We start from the raw sequence: 17415 nt of genomic DNA on the forward strand, positions 1-17415 counted from the left end.
GACATTCTTGTGCAGTGACTGGCAATATAGGGACTGGCAGACCGCAGTACTTTGTGAAACATTTGATTCAATGGGAATCAGGGAATTATTTCCATCATATCTGATTTCCTACTGTTCAATAACGAGATCGATTTTCCGAAGCTATCACAGGAAAATAAATCGGTAGCAGTTTGGACATGTACACATAATGCAACCAGGGCTGTGGAGTCGGTAGAAAAATCCTCCGACTCCTCAGTTCCTGAAACCACCTCCAACTCTAGGTACCCAAAATTGCTCTGACTCCTCGACTCTGACTCCACAGCCCTGGATGCTACTTCCTGTCAGATTACTTATCGATCAGACAGGAAATGACATTGTGTGTAGCCAGCATAAACACATTTATTTTCAGTGCAGAGAACAGTAGAAGCTTGCTTAATGCTGGTCATCAGCAAATGTTATAATTGCCGACCAGAAGACTCAGAGGGGGCAGAGGGATGCACGGAGATTCTTCTTCAATGATTACATTTGCTGATGACCAGAGATAACCAAACTTCTACTGCTCTCTGCATTGAATGAAAATAAACATTTTTACACAGGGAAAGCTTTCTTTTAAAGAGGAGCTGTTAGGTATAAGGTCTCGAGGAAAAAAAGCACATATACCAGCTAAATATTGGCTGTACTTACATTACATATGCATTTCACTGTCCACGTTTGGATTTCACAGAATTTTTATATAGTATTTGCAGAGAATGATGCTCCTGACAGCTCATGGCAGGTTCCATGTTTGTCTGTCTCCTATGAAGCCAATTGTGTCGTCATGTCCTCCCTGCTTCCTGATGATTCCACTCACAAAAAAGATCCTAATGGACAACACTACTGTGCAGTGAATATTAATTAGCCATGTGGCTAGGAACAATAGCGGACTCATGCAGTATACTCTAATGGAACATGTGCCCTGTGATTTTTCAGTGCTGTGAGCTGAGCTGCGTTACAAGCTGCTGTAACTTGAGCCTGTAACTTCTCACTAGCAGCCTTAGGGCATGATTGGGAAATGAAGGGGATGACCCAAGGTGGGGAGAAGCAGCCCCAGAATGCTTTGCAGTATGTTATGCGGCCTGTCATCCTACTTAAGAGCTTGAGAATAACAGCCTTGCTGTTCAGCACACATCACAAGTAAGAGAGATTTTTAACTTCAGTATTGCCTTTTTGGCTTCCTTCTAAACTGTTTAACACAGGAGAATAGAGGTTTAAATTAGCTTTTGCAGCCTGACAGTTACTCTTTAAGAGTAGCTACAGAAATTTTAGTTTTGAGAGTATAATCCCAGTTTAAATCATGCAAACACAAGTGTAAAGCTTACCATAGACCTTAAATGTTTGGTCAGTCTGCTGGGTGATATATAAACAGGAACTTTCAAATTAGGCAACATAGTTGTGCATGGTTTAGAGTGGGACTAGCTGGCTTATGGACAAGCAGAAGTACTGTATACCCTTCTTCAGGCATGGGCTCACGAGTAGTTATGAGTCCCTAAGGACTCAAATTCATGATTTAACCACTTAACATCTCAGTCGTTTTCAGCTTATGCATCCGAGCAATGTTCACCTCCCATTCATTAGCCTATAACTTTATCACTACTTATCACAATGAACTGATCTATAGCTTGTTTTTTCCGCCACCAATTAGGCTTTCTTTGGGGGGTACATTTTGCTAAGAGCCACTTTATTGTAAATGCATTTTAACAGGAAGAATAAGAAAAAAAATGAAAAAATTCATTATTTGTCAGTTTTCGGCCATTATAGTTTTAAAATAATACATGCCTCCATAATTAAAACCCACGTATTGTTATTGCCCATTAGTCACGGTTATTTCACCATTTAAATTATGTCCCTATCACAATGTATCGCGACAATATTTTATTTGGAAATAAAAGCATTTTTTCCGTTTTGCATACATCACTATTTACAAGCTTATAAAAAAAAAATACAGAGAAATATTTCATCTTTACATGGATATTTAAAAAGTTTAGACCCTTAGGTAAATATTTGTGTTTTTTTTTTTTTTTATAGTAATGTTTTTTTTTTTTTTTTTATTAAACATTTTATGTGGGCATTTTTGGGAGGGTGGGATATAAAAGTGTTTTATTTGGGGAAATATTGGTGTAGTGTAATCTTTTTGGGTATTTACTTGTAGTTTTACTTTTTGGCCACAAGATGGCAATCTCGATTTTTTTTTTTACATGACGTCACTCTAAGCGTACAATGTACGCTTAGAGGGACACAGCTTCAGAAAGAGCGAAGCTTCCGAGAGAAGCTGCCGCTTTTTCAGCGGGGGAGAGGAATCAATGATCGGGCTCCATAGCCCGACACATTGATTCCGTGGCTACCGACTCCGCGGCCGGGAGTGCGCGTGCACGCGCGCGATCGGCCGCCGGAGCGCGCGGGAGCGCGCCTGTCCTCGACGTTTTTATACGTCAAGGAGGACAAAGTGGTTAAACGAGGTTAAGGTGTGCGGCTGGATGAGAAGGGGTTAGTTGCCCATAACTCTGCGGTCCTCCCTGCGCTCAAAACAGCTTGCACGCGTTGCAAGCCTCACCACCACTCACTTCCTTCTTCCAGCTTGAAGGAGGAAGTGTGCATAGTGAGGCTTGCAACGCATCCTATTGCTGTTTGGAGCGCAGGGAGGATGGCAGACATATGGGTAGCTAACCCCTTCTCATCCAATGAGGCAATTAAGCCTCATTTAAATCACTAAATTCAAGTCCTTAGGGATTCGTAACTACTTGTGAACCCATGCCTGCCCTTCTTGTCTATAGGTACCCTTAACACATTACTAAGTGGTATTGGCCTTTTATTCCTATGGAGAGGAGAGACAGAGGACATTCCACTCACTGTAAGGGTATAGAGCAAGCATGGGCAAACTTGGCCCTCCAGCTGTTAAGGAACTATAAATCCCACAATGCATTGCAGGAGTCTTACAGCCACAGTCATGACTCATAAAGGCAAATGCATTGTGGGACTTATAGTTCCTTAACAGCTGGAGGGCCAAGTTTGCCCGTGCCTGGTATAGAGTAATGACTGGTAGAGTCAATCATGATTTCCTAGAGTAGTTTTGGTCCCAAAGGAAGGAGAAACCAACTTCAGCCATTGTTTAATCCTACCAAAAATGGAAAACTGCGCAATTGTCAGCTTGGGCCATATGCAATTCTCTTTTCCACCTTTCTCCTAGGTGATCTTTTTACAGTTTACAATTAATTGCTTATTAAACCACCAGCAAGCAAGAAAATACTCAAAATAATTTTGATAGTACTTCTTCACCAACTTTTAGGTACTTTTTCAGTTGTAAAATGCTTAACAGTTATTTAAGAGACTATGGCCTCAATTCACTAAGCTTAACTCCTGTCTTTAATAACTCTTCTGAGCTGTTTTACAGTTATCACCATGGCGATGTAATGGTGATAACTGTAAAACAGCTCAGAAGAGTTATTAAAGACAGGAGTTAAGCTTAGTGAATTGAGGCCTATGAAAATTATCTCCTAGGAGAAAATTCAGGAGAAAAAGTGAATTGCATATGGGCCCTTATGTCTTTGCCCTATGGACTGTCTATGGTGATCACTTGATTCAACCATTTTTGGTTGGATGGGGCTATAATCATATGTATGAAGTTGTTTGTTTCACTCTAAGACTAGACATACCCAGGGGTATGGATATTATCTGATTAATTCATGGTTTGACTAACTTCGGTTGAATTAGGCAACAATCTTCTGTCTGAAGCGTTTCTCCTTCTTCTGATACCCGAACTGCAGTCATTGGAACTCAAAACAAGTTTTAACATTATTATGTTATAAAAAAAAAAAGGATATGCCTTCCTCTATAACAAGTGTACAGGGGCGTAGCAATAGGGGGTGCAGAGGTAGCGACCGCATCGGGGCCCTTGGGCCAGAGGGGCCCCTAAGGGCCCTCCCTCAACTACAGTATTAGCTCTCTATTGGGCCTGTGCTCATAATAATCACTTCTATAGATACTTTGAATAGTGTTAATCATTAACAAGCTGTTCCCCGTCCCCTTCTTGCACCTCTGACACTGTAGTTGCCATTGGCAGGTTTTGGTGCGCCGTATCAATCGTTATGTATAAAGTGCTTGGGGGGCCCCAATGTAAAACTTGCATCGGGGCCCACAGCTCCTTAGCAACGCCACTGCAAGTGTACTAATCTTTTTCTCCATGTAGCAAATGCTGACAATATGCCCCTCTGTATGACAAATGCTGTCATTATAGTCATATTTGTTATTTTTCGTGTGCATTGATGTAGCTCTGACATCTTCAGTTCAGCAGGGCTTTAGTGCTGGTTCACACTACCAGCTATTTTTTTTTAAGCGCTGGCGATTTTTCAAATCACCCTAAAAGCACTTGTGTAATGATTTCCTATGAGAGTTTTTACATGTAAGCGTTTCGAGTTTATTGAAATTGCAAATGCGCTACATGCACCATTTTCTGAGCACTTTGTCTTAATGGAAAGTATAGGGATATCGCAACGCGCTTGAAAAAGCACTTTGAATAGAGATTTCCTGAGTGCTTCTATGAATAAATACGTTGTGCATATACATTTCCGGGTTTAAGAGTTCACTTCCTGACTGATGTCATTGCTGAGCAATTATAAAAGCGCTGGGAAAAGCACTTTAAAAACACAGTATAAATCACTCAGCGCTTGCAATAATCTATATTATATATATGAACAAGGCCTAACAGAGTATATGCAAACAAGAAGATAACAAGCCGCCACCTATAAATCCCGGTGTATAAGTTTAGGTCATTTTTTTGTGTATGTGCACCGCCGGTGAGACGAATGTCGGCTCACCCTGCTGCCGCTCAAATCCCCGGCGGCATAAAATACTGTCCCCCCTCCAAGTCGTCACAACTTGGAGGGAGATGTAATTCGGGGTCAGTCAATCGCAGAAGCCCCGAATTACCCTTACGCGCCCCGCGCAGTATAACATTACTGCTATGGGGTGCCAAAACCACCTTATTATGAATGCATGTAAATTACATGCATTTATAATGTTGCAACAAAAGTTCATGTAAAATGATTATCTGTACATGTTCCATTGTGTATATATACACACACACACCTATTTATTGTTTTAGGCATTTTGTATTGACCTGAGGAAGCGGGACATGACCCGTGAAACGCTTTGTCAGATTGCTTTTTGAATAAAAACTTATTTCCAGTTGAACAGGTGTCTATGTCTTCTAGGGAGGTAAGCAATTACCTCTTATTATTATATAATTATATAATTTTTTTATTTGTATTTAGAAATACTAAAATAGACCGCACATTGGGTGCCTTCATCCTACCCATAACCAGTCAGACCTGCTTTGGAGATAATAGCTTTGCAGTTTTTCTGGAAAGTCTATTGTACTACAGGAGAGCGACCATCCAGTATCTAGCAGGACCCGGAGTACATAGCAGGGATGGTTAATTCCCTGCAGGCCTATACAGTGGTTGCAGGAACTGCAACCCACCTTTGTGTGTATATATTTATAGAGTTTACATTTATATAAGTTGGGGGGGGGGGGGGGGGGAAGCACTAAGCACCAGGGAACTGTATAGGGGAGGGAGGAGGGCAATTAGACACCTGGGAACTTTATAAGGGAGGAAGGTGGCCACTAGACATTGAGGTTGGCCCACTACTAGGTCCTAGTGTACAATTTCGGCCCACCCTTGAACTACGGTAGGTGGAAGCAGTAGCAAAATTGCCAATAGCAGTCGTCATCAATATTTCTCATGGAAAAAAATAGAAACCCTGTAATGGTTTGCCTTTTGTAAGAGGAGCCTTTGTGTAAGTGATGGGCTCACTGTGGCAGGCTGATGTGAGACATGATTGTGCTGTACCGCTGCAGCCAGTAATGTTCTCCGCAGCATTGTGTGCCTTCTCTTAGCGAATTAACATCACAGGTATGTAATTGAATGACAAATCACATCCTCCGTTCATTTTTATGAAACTTGCCATTTGTAATGGAGCAGTGGGGTGCAAAGTCAGGTCTGAATCATAGTTCACAGGCGCATATAATGATAGTGCAGCGACTCCCACCTCTCCATCGCTCTTTGATTTATTGCTACCAGCTAAGTTTCTGTCTTCTGAGTCGTGCTGCCCTTAGATACTGTTGCTATATTCTGCACGTGGGTTTGACACAGCACAGAGGAAATATGAGCCTAAACTTTCCCTTGCCAGATTCATGTTCTGCTGTCCATACTTTAATATTAACCCTTTGAATGGCAATGGGGATAAATGACAGTGCCCTCGGCAGGCTAGAAAGATTAGCTCCCGTGTCCTGGTCGTTCAGTACATTCCGTTCAGGAATAACATAATGCAGTATTTATTTTTTTCCTGCTTGAGTACACTATAATTGTAGCATTTATTAATATGCCTATAGTGCAGTTGTCCTTTATTTTGTGCTTGTTCTGTAAGTAAATGGCTTTATCCATGCATGGATTCATTTCCGTTATGACTTAACTTGTTTTCTTAAAGCGGCCCGAACTCAGAAATTCCTCTTTGCTGTAAAAGATAAGCAACATCATAATAACATTTAAAGAAAAACATTTCTTTGCAGCTGATACAAATCCTGCAGTGTTTACTGCCTGCTTTCATTGAAACAAACATATTGTTAACATCCTGTTTTTACCTATTAGCTCTCTGCCTTGGCAGTTAGCTGACACAGCTGAGGTATTACATTACAACTTGTGCTTAGTCACAGATGAGAGGAGCTTAGACAGGCTAAACTCTCTAAATACATACAGGGTGCATTTCTCTATGCTTTCCTTCTGTCCTGTACAAGAGTTCATGTCCATGTTAAGATGCGAGTATTTTAGTTGTGTAGGAGACTTTTAGTACAGTTAGCACAGTTAAGATTCCTTTTCTACCTTGGGCAGTGTAGTGAATATAACACTCCTATCTTACAACCTGATCGCGTCATCAAAGTCTTTCTTGCATCAAGACTTCTTACAAGCTTTATCCCTCCATTAGAACTCTCTTCTTTTGTGCTTCAGGCCTTGAGACCTCCAGCCATACCCTGAAAGGGAACCTGACAGGAGAGGGATATGGAGGCTGCCATATTTCCTTTTAAACAATGAATGTTGCCTGGCTGTTCTGCTTATCCTTTGGCTCTAAAACTTTTATTAGTCAGAGACCCTGAACAAGCATGGAGATCAGATGTTTCTGACAAAAATCTCGCTAGATTAGCTGCATGCTTGTTTTAGGTGTGTGATTTAGACCCTACTGACCAGAATGATCAGCAGAATGCTAGGCAACTGGTTTTATGTAAAAGGAAATAAATATGGCAGCCTCCATATCCCTCTCCTTACAGTTGTCCTTTAAATAGTACATCTGAGACATTGTATATACGCTAGTTAGTCCTTGACTGAGGCATCTGATCAGGGCTGCATCACTGAGAGTCTAGCATGTGGACAGCGGCCTCTGATGCCCCTCTTTGCCTTGGTCAGTGGTCATCCGTGGCTGACAGTCCTTGTAAATGTATGCGAGGATTTACGGCCGGCATCAGTAGGGCCTTTCCTCTATTGTTATAAGTAAGTGGTGTTACAGGGTCTATAAAAATAACATGCTTGTTTTCATGTACCGTATATTCTGGCGTATAGACTACTTTTTAACCCATGAAAATCTTTTGATAAGTCAGGGGTCATCTTAAACGCCGGGTGTCATTGATGCCGGGTGGTACGCGATGCGCATATGCGACATGCTGATGTTTATGTGATGCTGATACATGATGCGCGACATGCTAATGTTTAATTACCAGGTGCTGGAGGTTCAGCATTGCCGCATATGCTGGGGGGAGCTCACCATACCCCTCTAATAAACAGGGAAACGGAGAGCTGACCAATCTGCTTAAGGAGAGGGAGAGTTGACCAATCCAACCAGTCAGTCCCCTATATACTAGGTACCACATACAGTATAGCACCAGTATCTGTTTATACATAGCACCTGTTTATGATGCTTTTTTAATTTTTATTTGGTATGCGTTGGAAAGAGGGGTAATCTTATACAGCGAGTATATCCCAAACTCTATATTTTAACTGGAAAAGTTGGGGGGTTGTCTTATACGTTGGAAAATACGGTACTTATGTTCCTGTTGTGCAGGGCTTACTAGGCATGAAACCAGTCATTAAAGCCGTTATGGTCAGTGCAGTGACAGAGATGATGATGGCACTGTGTAAATAAAAATAGAGATTTCGGTAGTATGAAGAACTGTAACCTACCACCCCCATACCCCCCAACCAAGCCACTCTTTATTGTTGACTTTGTCTACATCCTGATGCTGGGAATACACGGGTCAATGCGCGCGGATCGATTGCCGCTCGTCCCCGCCGGCGCTTCCTTATCAGCGCTCGATTCCCTGCCATTGTCCGCCGGCAGGAATCGAGCGGGCGCGGGTCGAGCGGCTTGATCGGGCCAGCTGAATATTATCAGCTGGCTGGATCATCTGGTCGATACACGGTACAGAAACATACCGTGTATCCCCAGCATGACAAAGTCTTCCCCAAATCTGTTTATAGGAGCATTTTAAGGCCGTAGAGCTTTCAGGGACAGGTAATCTCCCTAGTCAAGAAGTCAATACAAGTACAAAATCTGAAAGAGGTTTCACGTTGTCTTGGATTTTGAAAATCTTGTTTCTGAACCACTTTCTGAGTTTCCCGGTAGCTTTTGTGTCTTTCCACAGACCTGTTCCAGTGGCTCGATGTGCCTACGTAGTAGTGATGACAGCAGTTCGTTGTGTGTGTACCGTATGCTGTGTCATTGTGCAGCATTACTTGTCCATACGTGGTGGTCACATGATCTTCACGCATACTTAGCCATTGGCACAGCTCCTCATTTACAGGGTCTCTGGTGCAAATCTTGGCTCCGAGACTTTCTAATGAAACATGAATTATAAATGCCAGCATGAAAATTACATTTCACAAACCAAAGCCATTTGAAGACTGATTGCCACTAACATCCATATTTGTCCCGCTCACATTTTAGTTAAATTACACAGGAGAATTACATTTTGACAACTTCAGTCTTAAAGATGTAGAGTGATGGGCCTATTGTGTTTACTAAGACAATGAAAAAGTGTAGGTTTTCTCCATAGCAACCAGTGGGTTTCCAGTTGTCCTTTTTTAGTTTTGCATGATAGAAGGCTTGCCTCTTACTTAACATTTTCAATACCTTAGAGATGTCTGACATAGCTATAGTTAATATGTATCTGATGGCAAACAGTAGTAATTACTCACTGGCAGAAATTCAACATCTGTGTCACTGTAAAGGCCATCTCTTAATCAATATTGTGGTTTTGTATGAGTGTTATGACTGTTTAATGATATACTGATTTGACATGACTATTGGTGTTGGTATGTCTCTGCCATAGCCAAGCTCTATGAGTTCTTGATGGTTTCTCTATGACTAAGAAAGAACAAATTGTTAAAGCACACCTGAATTGAGCGTAATATGGAGGCCATAGTTCTTTCCTAATACCAGTCGCGTGGCTGTCCTGCTGATGCTCTGACTCTAATACTTTTAGCCTTAGATACTTAGACCCTGAACAAGCATGCAGATCAGATGTTTCTGACTGAAATCTGACTAGATTAGCTGCATGATTGTTTCATGGGGGGGTCCAGAAATTACTGCAGCCAAAAAGAATCAGCAAAACTGCCAGGCAACTAGTATTGTTTAAAAGGAAATAAATATGGCTGCCTTTATATCCCCTTTGGTTCAGGTGTGCATTAAGAAGCCAACCTGCAAGACAGACTATGAACATCTTTTTGAAATCTTGGATATGTAAGAAACCAGTTCATCTTACATGGAACAATTGTTCTGGGCTTCTTTGGTGCATGTAGTTGTGGAGTGCTCGACTGGTAGCGCTTTAGTTGTCCATTTTCTGAAGAACTGCTGGTCCCACAATGTTGAATCTTGCAGGTGATTTTTGCCTGCAATGCCACTGACTGAGGCATACAGTACATTTCTTAACGTGACATTATGTTTTGTCTTGTGGGATGTGAACATCATGGTTTTGAAATTGCTGGTCTGCAAATGCATAAAACAATCTTCATCTTCCACTACCAATTTGGTTTTGAAATTTTTATTATCTCCATCCACATTTAACTAATTAAAGCATGCTTTCAGCAGATCAGTGCTTCTCTATCTGGCAGTAAGATTGTATAATGTGCAGCAGTGCACTCAGCTCTCATCACTAACCAGGCTCTGCAGAGCCTCAGAGAGGCCCAGGAGTCTGTCTGGACTTCCTGGTTTGAATACCCAGTCATGGCTCCTTCCACCCGTGCCATGCCTCAACTTGCCCATGGGATAAGGGCGAGTCTGGTCGGTGAAGAAGCCTACCAGGGAAACAAAAAAACAGAATGGGAGCCCCATATGGTGTAGTATTTAAAAGGTATGAAAAATATATAAGTGGGTACTCACACACCTTTGTTGCTAAGTCCACCAACCCTAGTAACAGCAGATGAAGAACACCCATCCTCAGGATGCAAAAGCCCTCTGGTCGTTTTTTATGTGAAATAATTATTAAAGCGGACCCAAACCAAACATTTTTTTAATTAAAAATATTTAGTTGCACCACTCTGACACATACAAATATAAATAAACACTCCTTCAAGCCTATGAGCATTTCAGTGCATGCTTTTCACCCTTCTCTTTTCATAGCTAGGGTTATACTGGGGGCAGCCATTAGCAATTCCTCCATTGCCGGTCACCATCTACTCCACCAGTTTGCCGGAAAAATCCCAGCAATTTGAAAGGAAGGGAGGGGTTTCTCCAATAAATGTAAAATATTTTATATTTGTCATCATGCAGCTGAAAAAAGGCTGCTATTTATTATTATAATTTAGAAAATAGATTTTATTTCTGAAATCTTGTATTTTTAATTTGGGTCCACTTTAAGGTGTAATGCAAACTACAGTATAAAAACCCACCCCCCAGAAGGGGATGTGGATATTAGGAGGTAGGTGTTCAACAAAAAAAAAACTGGTTAAACTGGCAAAAAAAAAGACTTACTTCTGGGGAGATAATAATAAATACTTTATAAATACTATATAAAAAATGGTACAAGACGCATTTCAAGGGTGTGAGTCCGCTTCTTCAGGTCAATAAGTATCTAGGATCCTGTGTGCTATTAATCATGTAATGCTGTTTTGTTTTAGCCATGGCCCCCCCTGTCCCTATGGCAATGTAATCATCCTCTGGCCCTTACTCCAGTACAAAAGTTAGTCAAGAAGGAAAGGACATCTATGTTGAGTCGTGGCCAAATTCTGATGCATGTACGGGGACTTGCTGAGGCCCAGTAATTACCTCTTTCTGGCTGATGTAGTAAATCAACCTATATACACTCACCTAAAGGATTATTGGCAACACCTGTTCAATTTCTCATTAATGCAGTTATCTAATTAACCAATCACATGGCAGTTGTTTCAATGCATTTAGGGGTGTGGTCCTGGTCAAGACAATCTCCGCAACTCCAAACTGAATGTCAGAATGGGAAAGAAATGTGATTTAAGCAATTTTGAGCGTGGCATGGTTGTTGGTGCCAGATGAGTATTTCACAATCTGCTCAGTTACTGGGATTTTCACCACGCACAACCATTTCTAGGGTTTACAAAGTATGGTGTGATGGCTACTTCTAGCAGGATAATACACCATGTCACAAAGCTCGAATCATTTCAGATTGGTTTATTGAACATGACAATAAGTTCACGGTACTAAAATGGCCCCCACAGTCACCAGATCTCAAACCAATAGAGCATATTTGGGATGTGATGGAACGGGAGCTTCATGCCCTAGATGTGCATCCCACAAATCTCCATCAACTGCAAGATGCTATCCTATCAATATGGGCCAACATTTCTAAAGAATGTTTTCAGCACCTTGTTGAATCAATGCCACGTAGAATTAAGGCAGTTCTGAAGGCAAAAGTGGGTCAAACACCGTATTAGTATGGCGTTCCTAATAATCCTTTAGGTGAGTGTACTATACATTCTTACTTACAACAGAGTAACCAAGCAGCTCAGGGAGACCCAAACCACTAGGAAAGTATAGGGTACTAAAAGAGATCAAAAAGCCCTTCTTTTTTAAGAAGGCAAATCAAACCAAGCAATTCTTACTTACCAGATAGAAAAGCAGATGTACTATATCGGGGCTGACCAGGAGCCAGGGCTCCTTAAAACAGATAGCTGACTCATTACTGTTTAGGTTTTTTGTTTATGGACCTGGCTTCTAAAATATTTCTGCTGGCTCCTAGATTGGATTGTCTGGACCTGGAATCCCATGTTAACTAGTCCATCCCTGGTCACGCTAAATACAAACTGAACACTCATCATAAACATTTAAAAAAAAAAAAGGGGGGTTAACTCCTAGTTTAGGTCATCTGACCTAAACTGAATTAATGCAAAAGTGTTAACCCATGTTGAAATACAGTAATTGCTGGAGGAGGCTTGTTTCGTCTTTGATATGTACTTAAAGCTTGCTTTTAATATTGTACAGTAGATACTCATCTTGTGTATGTTTTTTTTCTTTTTCTATTACAGACAAAATAATGAAAAAAGTGCACCAAAACTCTTGATAAGACTGATTGGGGTATTAGTACAGCCACGCTCATGTTTTCTCCTGACCAAGAAAACCACCCTGCTAAGGCACCTGTGAAGTATGGGGAGCTCATTGTACTGGGGTAAGTACTGTACTGTTCTGACAGTTAAAAGTAAAACTGAAGCAAGAAATTAAGTCAGATACTCGCCTATAGAGAGGGAAGGCACTGGATCCTATAGAACCTTCCTGATCCTCTCTTGGTACCCCTTTTCCAGCGCTGTCACCCCCCTTGCCATGTACAGGTAGTCCCGACTTATAAACGACCCGCCGATACGAACTGCATGGATTCAGTGTTTCCATGGGAACAAGCCCAAAACTTTTTTTCCAATTGGACTTTGAATTTTTAAAAAAATTGATTTTCCCAAAAACTACAAGAAAAAATGGCTTTTAAACTTGTATCAGCAGGCACAGAGGGCAGAGGTGACACAGAGGGGGACACTGGAGGTACAGGGACAGAGATGGCACATTGTTCTGACTTAAGAACAGATTCAGGTTAAGAACGATCCTACAGTCCCGATCTTAACCGGGGACTACTATTCAGTTGGTTCAAATACACCTTTTGGGAACACTGGTGTCCCCGAGTGCTTTCCGAAAATGGATGGCTCCGAACTGCGCATGAGGGCTTCTGGAAGCTGCAAAATTTAAATGAGGGCCAGCACTGGATTGAGAACACCAAGAGGGGGCAGAGAAGTCTCAATAGGATCCAGTACCTTCCCTCTCCATCCATAGCGAAGTGTCTGACTTTTTTTTTTCCTCAATACACATTTGTTTTAATAGTCAGTACCTGAGCTTATTTAGTATTTTGCTTGCAGCATGCTGTAACCTAGGATGATTGTGAGATTTCCTGCCAAAACATTTTAAAGCCTTGCAGTGAACCTGTTAGATTTTTATATTGCTAATTTACTTTTAAACTGGTTTCTGTTTATTGGAGTATTGTCTCATTCCAGTCACACGAGTCGGTTGCATTCCTGATGGTCACTAGATATGAATGTATTACTTGTTACTCATGTATTCATCACTGTGTAGTTTAGAAGTTTGTTCTGTAGGTGTGGCACCACAACTTGCCAAAACATAAATAATAAGCACAAGATATAAGCACAAGGATATACAGGTGCATTTTACAAATACTATTGATATTCCGCATTAAGTTGGCCTACATTAGAGTGTGCACCAGTCAATATAAAGTAGTTCCCCTCTGCATCCAAGTTACGCAAATTAATCAGATGGATCACACTGGCGTAATGTCCCCAATATAAACCTAAACTGTACCCAAGGCAGATTTTAGGGGACAAATGGGATACAGAGGCATGTTCCATGTTCAGTGACATGCCTCTGTGTCCTCTTAGTGCTGCTCTCTGCCCCGGCCCCCCCATATCACCGACAGCAGCATGTCTTTAGCCTAATAGTGGATTTGCGTTCTTTGCAGAAAAGGGCGCTCCTGCCTTTACTGCCTCTCCCAGCCCCTTCCCTGTCTGTCTTTGCTGTCTTATGAGAAGTAGAGAACTGAGGTGGTGCAGCGTCATGATCCTGCGAGTAATTCTGGGGCAGTGGCCTTTGAAAAAAAAAAACAAAGCAAAGTATGATGGTGAGGAACAGATCTTTGGACTCAGAAGGAGGTCCTTCGGGAAGTATGTTTTTTGTTTTTGTTTTTTTTATTATTCCTGTGCTGACCTGGGTTCTGCTTACGGATGACTATAGTAGGTTCTTCACGAAGCCATGTCTTCCGCATTATCTCATTATAATTTACACTATCTATGGTTTGTTTAATCCAGATATTGCCTTGCAAGTTCTTAAATGTGGTTATAACGCCTACCAAAGCAAAAAAAGCTAAAAAGACCGGCATTGCTGGCTGTATTTAAAGCTCTTTAATAGCACCCAGTGGCAGCAGTACTTCTGCCACTGGGTGCTATCAAAGAGCTTTAAATACAGCCAGAGGTGCCGGTCTTCTTTGCTTGGCTTGTACTCCCCAGGAGGTACTGGGGGGAGATTTGGCGCACTGCCTTCTCATATTGGAACGGTGCTCCCTTCCTTTGGTTTTTGTTAGAACACCTATCATCATGATTATAGCCCGCTACTTCCTTATTGTAGCATTCCCTCCATTTTCCCAGAATCTTCTGTGCAATTCTTGTTTTTTTAGGGCAGGACTGAATGACAGAGCTAGAAATTCAAAGGATTGCTGCATGTATCTGGAACATTTTTAACCTCTCAGCAGAGGACTGTTGAGATAGATTAATATTGGGTACTGATGTCCATCCCTTTATGTGATTGATCCACTCAAGAAGACAATTCAGACTGGGCAGTATTCTCTATAGAGTTCTGTTAAATTTGTGTGGGCGACCTGCCAGTTCTGGTATTCTATGGCAAGTGGCAATCAAGCTTCATGGTGTAAGGAAGTGAGCAAAGGGCCTACCAGAGGATGTTGGGCCCTCAGGTGACCCTAGTGAACTCTGTTTCTGATTATTTGGTCAGGGGCACTCACACCAATGACCTTCTGTGGAAATTTTGTAGGGCTCTGGCAGTGATGATCCTGTTCCTCTTTGCCCAAAACAGCAGATACTAGTCCTGTTGATGGGTTAAAGACATTCTATAGCCCTGTCTATGTCTCCTACATCTATTACCTCTTACCTGAAATGTCATCCATGCCCTTCAGACCAATGGGAGCAAATCTTCTAGATGTGCCATCCTCAGAGTTGGACTACTCGTGCAACCTCTGTAGGGCCCGGGTATCGCCTCATGCTGCCAGTAGTGCCTTGCCCAGGGGAGAGCCAATGAACTTTAAACAGCTGTATGGAAGTTGGATTAGAATGGCTGTGTAAAATGAAGAGGTTATTGACATACTGTGACCAGCGAATCTGGATGTGCGTTTGGCTGATCTGCATATTCGGATACATCATGGGAGTTTACTCTTTCTCACATAGAGCTTGATAATTACAAATGCCTTTTGTTTTAAGAAGCCCAATTTCTATTTAACAAGTTTAGTTATTATAAGATTAGCTTTTTGAAGTCACTCCATTAGTTAGATCATCTGAATCAACACTAAATAGTAACACGTGAATATATAGAGGTAGTTCTGTCACTAATGAGAATGTAGTAAGCACTTGACCAATCACAAAGGAAGATTCATAAACAAAAGTTCAGGAACAAGGAGGTAGCTATAAATACAGTGGTGTGAAAAACTATTTGCCCCCTTCCTGATTTCTTATTCTTTTGCATGTTTGTCACACTTAAATGTTTCTGCTCATCAACAACCGTTAACTATTAGTCAAAGATAACATAATTGAACACAAAATTCAGTTTTAAATGATGTTTTTTATTATTTAGTGAGTAAAAAAACTCCAAATCTACATGGCCCTGTGTGAAAAAGTGATTGCCCCCCTTGTTAAAAAATAACGTAACTGTGGTTTATCACACCTGAGTTCAATTTCTGTAGTCACCCCCAGGCCTGATTACTGCCATACCTGTTTCAATCAAGAAATCACTTAAATAGGAGCTATCTGACACAGAGAAGTAGACCAAAAACACCTCAAAAGCTAGACATCATGCCAAGATCCAAAGAAATTCAGGAACAAATGAGAACAAAAGTACTGTAATTGAGATCTATCAGTCTGGTAAAGGTTATAAAGCCATTTCTAAAGCTTTATGACTCCAGCGAACCACAGTGAGAGCCATTATCCACAAATGGCAAAAACATGGAACAGTGATGAACCTTCCCAAGAGTGGCCGGCCGACCAAAAGTACCCCAAGAGCGCAGAGAAAACTCATTCGAGAGGCCACAAAAGACCCCAGGAGAACATCTAAAGAACTGCAGGCCTCACTTGCCTCAATTAAGGTCAGTGTTCACGACTCCACCATAAGAAAGAGACTGGGCAAAAACGGTCTGCATTGCAGATATCCAAGGCGCAAACCACTTTTAAGCAAAAAGAACATTAAGGCTCGTCTCAATTTTGCTAAAAAACATCTCAATGATTGCCAAGACTTTTGGTAAAATACCTTGTGGTCCGACGAGACAAAAGTTGAATTTTTTGGAAGGTGCGTGTCCCGTTACATCTGGCGTAGAAGTAACACAGCATTTCAGCAAAAGAACATCATACCAACAGTAAAATATGGTGGTGGTAGTGTGATGGTCTGGGGTTGTTTTGCTGCTTCAGGACCTGGAAGGCTTGCTGTGATAGATGGAACCATGAATTCTACTGTCTACCAAAAAATCCTGAAGGAGAATGTCTGGCCATCTGTTCGTCAACTCAAGCTGAAGCGATCTTGGGTGCTGCAGCAGGACAATGACCCAAAACACACCAGCAAATCCACCTCTGAATGGCTGAAAAAAAACAAAATGAAGACTTTGGAGTGGCCTAGTCAAAGTCCTGACCTGAATCCTATTGAGATGTTGTGGCATGACCTTAAAAAGGCGGTTCATGCTAGAAAACCCTCAAATAAAGCTGAATTACAACAATTCTGCAAAGATGAGTGGGCCAAAATTCCTCCAGAGCGCTGTAAAAGACTCGTTGCAAGTTATCGCAAATGCTAGATTGCAGTTATTGCTGCTAAGGGTGGCCCAACCAGTTATTAGGTTCAGGGGGCAATTTCTTTTTCACACAGGGCCATGTAGGTTTTGAGTTTTTTTTTCTCACTAAATAATAAAAACCATCATTTAAAACTGCATTTTGTGTTCAATTATGCTATCTTTGACTAATAGTTAACGGTTTTTGATGAGCGGAAACATTTAAGTGTGACAAACATGCAAAAGAACAAGAAATCAGGAAGGGGGCAAATAGTTTTTCACATCACTGTATGTGAGATAAA

General features: G+C 41.4%; 1 protein-coding gene across 2 annotated transcripts in view; it reads left to right on the forward strand.

The window, feature by feature from the left end:
• Positions 1-17415, forward strand: part of PELI1 (pellino E3 ubiquitin protein ligase 1) — a 101860-nt gene that overhangs the window by 55618 nt on the left and 28827 nt on the right. For both annotated transcript variants that reach the window (XM_068232368.1, XM_068232369.1), the window contains exon 2: positions 12558-12697. In XM_068232368.1, the coding sequence (XP_068088469.1) occupies positions 12627-12697 (71 nt within the window). In that variant the 5' untranslated portion in view covers positions 12558-12626. The remainder of the gene's footprint in view (positions 1-12557; positions 12698-17415) is intronic.

Source organism: Hyperolius riggenbachi, chromosome 4 (genome assembly GCF_040937935.1).
Source record: "Hyperolius riggenbachi isolate aHypRig1 chromosome 4, aHypRig1.pri, whole genome shotgun sequence".
Classification (NCBI taxonomy): Eukaryota; Metazoa; Chordata; class Amphibia; order Anura; family Hyperoliidae; genus Hyperolius; species Hyperolius riggenbachi.